The following is a 5152-nucleotide window of genomic DNA, read 5'->3' as shown; positions in this document are numbered from 1 at the left end:
ATCGACGAAATTTTTTTTTTTTTGTTCCATTCAAAATTTATGGCCATTGATAGACTCGATTTGACAGTTTGTTCCTTGTTAACTGTAATATTGGAATTGGAAGAGACCATCAAGTTTCAAATTAGGACAGCTAGTGGTTTTATTTTAACAGATCTAGAGAAAGGAATAATTTAGGAAAGTGTTGATATCTTGCATAAAAAAACTGTTACTCTATGTGATCGGTTCTCTTTCGGAATGATTTGATTTTGTTTGCACATGATTAGATTTACCAGTGCTGTATTGTGTTGTGAAATTTGCTTAATGTATATAAGGACACTACGTGGTAAGTAATAAGTAACAACAATTATATTAATAAAATAATTTTAATAACTTCATAAATGAAAAAATCAATATTGAGATCAAAGACAGATACTTGTTATTTGCAACTGAAGTAAAAAAAAAGAAAAAGAAAGTACAAATCAATGAAAAATGTTAATGCAACATAAAACAGGTTTATATATGGAGAGAGAAAAATGAACTGAATAATGTATTGAGATAAAACTAACATATAACTAAAATTAATAAAATTTAAAATAACAAAATTCTAAAATGTCTACATCATTTCTTTGCACATATCAAAGATCTGAAGAAATCCTGAAATCTTTTGCCAATTGTGTTCTTTTCTTCGTTATTTAGATTTCTTTTTCCATCATCTTTACAATCAACATCACTCTTCTTCATGGCAATGTCCATGTGGTCTATAACTACCGGCATGTGTATCACGTGAGTGTGGTTTTTCTCTTTTGATCCTTCTTTCTTCTTCATTTCTGAATAAGATTGATATAGATTTAAAAAAAAGACATACATCTAAGGGAGTGTGTAAAATTTTCATACCTATACAGTAATTAAAACAGATATTTTATTCTCAAATTATTACTATATAGATAGAACTTGATAAGACCAGATAGAAAAATATATCTAAAAACAATTTAACATTTTGAATAACCATATCAGAAAACAATCGAATTATGAGAATTAGTAGGTTGAAGAAAATACCTTTCTGTAATGTCTTTCTGTCTTTCATTTCTTTCTTTTCAAGTCTTGCTCGTTCTTTTTGTTCCTTTTTCAGTTTCTTTTTGTTTTCCTTCTCTTCTTTTTCCAGCTGTCTCTTGCTTTCCTTTTTGTATTTTTTCATCCTCCTATTGGCTACCTTTAGGTATTTCTTAAAGACTATTTCTTCTTCCTTTACCCTTTTCTTCACCAATTTCGTTTCTTTTTTGGTTTTAATTCTCTCTCCTTTTTCAATCTCTCCATTTTGTTTTTGTGATAGACTTGGCTGAATTGTTTCCTGAAATAAAAGAATGTTATAATCACATGTTGTATTGTACAGCGTACCTTTATTTGTCTTCTTACGTCTGAAATGTCAATTTTTTTTCTCACTATTATTGATTTCATTTACTAGAATGTTCAAAAAGTTAGATTCTTTGGGAGAAAAAGACCAACGTTTCTTGTGTATTATTCGAACAAATGCGATTTAAAGTTTCGCCGGTGTTGTCACCACCTAAATTTCTGAATATCTCTAAGATCTTTAACCTGCTATTCATTTGTTGGTGTCAGTATAGGTGTACAATATGAGAGTTATACAAAAAGTGTTTTCTAGAATCCTATATCTCGATCAGTGTTAAATATCCGATAGTTGTTGTCAGACAGATAGATTTGTTATTTGTTGAACTAGTCTACTCTTAACGGAGGGTAGTATATCTTATCCCAGTTCAGCTAGCAAGCAAGCTAACCAAAGATAAAAACCTTTATCTCCATCAAAGGCACTTTGCTGTAAACTCTTGTTCGGTGTTATTGTTGATTAGAGTGTATTAAGGTTTAGTGTTACGTACCCGATATTTGAAATTGATGAAATTCCTCGTAATGAAGGGGTTCACTGCAATTATTTTCCCACTCCTCTTTGGAATCATCGAACCTTAAAAATAAAACTCACTATAAATGTTTATTAAATGTAGTCTGAAAGAGTATATTAAAATATATGTTCGGAAAAAGATCCCAAACATACTATTACTACTACAACTACTACTGAAGCTACAACACTACTGTCATATTTAAATATCAACAAAAAAACAACAAACAAACAATTACTGTAAGCGGAATGCGGAAAATACAAAATGAAAACGCAAAATTGCCTGGTTTCAAACATCTATCCACCATTTTCATTTCTTTTAAAACATTAGCTTGCTAAGGAGAAAGCATTATTGAATTCGAAAATTTGTCCCACATGAGGTATAAAGATAAATTTACATTTTTGGTTATCGATATGTAAGACAAGCCGTGTACCAGGGACATACACTACAAAAGCTGTGTTAAATGGTCTATATTGTGTCTAACATGACTAACGAGACGTAAGAGAAAATTTTAAGTTTTCACTAACAACAGAGAAAGATGCAGGACTGAATGGCATGCACAAATAAGTGACTTTCAATTAAATCATTACCTAATTCCTTTGCCAGTTCTGCTTTTCTGGATTCTGCAACCAGTATAGCTTCCTCTAACTGCTCCCGATTTTGAAGTGCCAACTCGAACTGAGCTACTCTTATAATGCCCCTACAAAATCTGACAACAGCCTGCCGATTCGGCTCGTCATCCTTAAAGTTTGCTGACATGTCCATATCTGTTTAAATGGAATATATCTTTATATTTTTTTTTAGATAAATACGTTGTAGTCGGAAACAAAAACGGTCAACACAAATATAATAAAACATTATTGGAAAACAGAGTTAGAATTATTCTAAATAGGAACCCGGCAGCCAGAAATATCCGGCTGCTGTACTAATTCTTTTATATTTAAAATATTAAAGAACCGAAAGCCTGAGTACGACTAATCGAGTACTGATCAGAAATCTTGTTGTATTCCGACCAATCTCGATCTCTACACAATCCTTTCCCTATCAATTCGACCACTACTCAACGAATTCTGGATCTCTTCTTGAGTGACTTGCTTCTCGGTCCTTACTCAATTGTTTTTGACATGTCAAAAACTCTCTGGTAGATGGTCAGATCGATGATGAGTAGGGTAGACTATCCCAAACATCCTTGTCGATGGAGTCAGACCAGTCTCCTGATCATGTTATTTGTCTTGATCGGGCTTGATTGAGTTGATCTGGTAGGCAGTGTGTACCTAGCTAAATGTAATGTAAAATTTTGTATATTATTGAATTACAAACCACCTTAACTTATTATTGTCCATATTTTGAGTTAGAGCCGATAGACTTTTCTATAATTTTGATATAATTTGTCCCATAAGTAGTGCACTATAGTGACTGGAATTCACGTGAACTAATTTTGGCAAATGCAAACACAGATTTATGATTTTTTGCATCTTGTTTACATGTTTGTACTAGAATTATAGTACGCAGCTTAGATATATCTGTTAACTTTTTAATTGAGAACAATTTTCACAAAACAAAAGCGAATTGTTTTACACCATGTACACTTAGACTTTTTATTTGCTCATTGTTAAAGGCTGAACATTGACCTATAGTTGTTAATTTCTGTGTCATTTGGTCTCTTGTGGACTGATGTCTCAAAATCATAGATCATCATAGCACATCGTCTTTTTATATATATTAAGTGGAAATACTTCTGGATCTTGAAGGTGCCTAAGCATAAATTCCACTAAAAAATATCCACAAAAAGATAAGATTGATCTTTAAAAAGCATAATTATGCCATGTGAATAAATTTATCAGTTTTCACGAGTAAACTTTACACCATGTCATCCTTATATGTTAAAAGCAAGTAATTTTTAAATCCAAGATAATAAGTAGAAGTAAAGTTATTTTCTTCTGCCCTGTAAATTAGAAATAGCGAGAACACTGGAGGAAACCCTCGGTGATGAGCTAAATTATTATAAAGTGTTAAAAATTCAGAATTTGACAGATATTTCAAGAAATCTATATATTGAAAATGCAGAACCCAAAAAGGCTATCATTGTCGCCTATGTAAATAATTATGAAGTAATCGAAATAACAATTTCTGGCACATCACTATATTTTTCGAGATATATTAGAATTAGGAAAGGTAAATTAATAAGCTACTAGGTAGTAAACTGTATCAGAAGAAAATTGCTGATCATCATGAATATATACCGGTAGTCTATATCAAATTTTTACTGTTTATTTTATTCTTATGTTCAAGGGGTAGGATTCACTGTAAGAACCAGTATTCTGTCAAGGACCTTGTCTTTAGGCATTTCTCTTTGCATGCATTAAGGCATAAAAAAGGGGGGATTATTTCTAATTTCAAGTGACATTTGTATATTTCTTATTGCATTATGTTGGCAAAATCTCCATAAAATTTTAAAATTAGGTAAAAACTAAGAGGCTATAAATTTTCTTAGTAACGTCAAATTAAATTTTCTGTACACTGTTCACATAAAACACATAACAGCTATGATAAAATCTTAATTTCAGCTTTTTCATATTTCATATAATTTTTATTTGCTCATACATCGGTGACAAACATATATAAATGAGACATATCAAATCATCATCTTGAAGTCTTTAAATAGACCTAAATCAAAAAAGTGTAAATTTCGAAAGTTATTGTTAATTGAAGAATGAATGAGGTTTCCTGATGTTGATGTTAACTTGATCTTTTGAGGAATATTTTTTATGCATTTGGTTCTTGCATAACCTCAATAAGTAAATTCATAGTTTCAAATTTCTTTTGAAATTGATTGCATATAAGATAGACAAGTTTTGGTTCCCACGGCACCCTCATCAGTATTAAAACTACAGAAGAGTACAAAATTCCCAAATGATAATGTGCACTTCACAATTTGTCACCATAAGAAGAAATTATAAATAGAGAATGAAAGTAGGTTTGAAAGTAAACTGGATCAAGAATGTTAAATAAAATATGTTTTTGCAAATTTGGACGACAATTAATTGCAATTATGTACCATTTCAACAATAGAAGTAGTATAGACTTGCATATCCGTACCATTACAACACTGGAAGTAGTATGGTTGTCTGAGCGAAGCCAATTGGAAGCATGTACCTCTTAGTGAAGCTAATTGGGAGCACACCCTCTGTCTTGTTGCGAAGCTAGTTGGAAGCAGTACATATATACCACTGTCTGCAAAAGCTAATTAGAAGTAGTACCCC

The 5152-nt window shown here is 31.4% G+C and overlaps 1 protein-coding gene across 1 annotated transcript; it reads right to left on the bottom strand.

Annotated features, from left to right (window-relative positions):
• Positions 1-343: 343 nt before the first annotated feature.
• LOC139520115 (putative uncharacterized protein DDB_G0292636) lies at positions 344-2677 on the bottom strand. Its single transcript, XM_071312578.1, has 4 exons — positions 2480-2677; positions 1872-1954; positions 1036-1327; positions 344-806 (listed from the first exon to the last, which is right to left on the bottom strand). The coding sequence occupies exons 1-4, from the start codon at positions 2652-2654 to the stop codon at positions 598-600; spliced, it is 759 nt and encodes a 252-aa protein (XP_071168679.1). The 5' UTR covers positions 2655-2677; the 3' UTR covers positions 344-597.
• Positions 2678-5152: the final 2475 nt, after the last annotated feature.

Source organism: Mytilus edulis, chromosome 4, assembly GCF_963676685.1.
Source record: "Mytilus edulis chromosome 4, xbMytEdul2.2, whole genome shotgun sequence".
Lineage (NCBI taxonomy): Eukaryota > Metazoa > Mollusca > Bivalvia > Mytilida > Mytilidae > Mytilus > Mytilus edulis.
The sequence above is the reverse complement of the archived record's forward strand: the minus strand, read 5'-3'. Positions and strand labels throughout refer to the sequence as shown.

What these genes read in the sequence shown, in the direction of transcription:
- LOC139520115 (XM_071312578.1), bottom strand. Translation starts at nt 2,654, where the DNA reads ATGGACATGTCAGCAAACTTTAAGGATGACGAGCCGAATCGGCAGGCT. An exon ending in TCATCAATTTCAAATATCGG is followed by an intron (nt 1,328 to 1,871) that starts GTACGTAACACT and finishes CTTTTATTTCAG; the next exon opens with GAAACAATTCAGCCAAGTCT. An exon ending in CAGAAAGACATTACAGAAAG is followed by an intron (nt 807 to 1,035) that starts GTATTTTCTTCA and finishes AATCTTATTCAG; the next exon opens with AAATGAAGAAGAAAGAAGGA.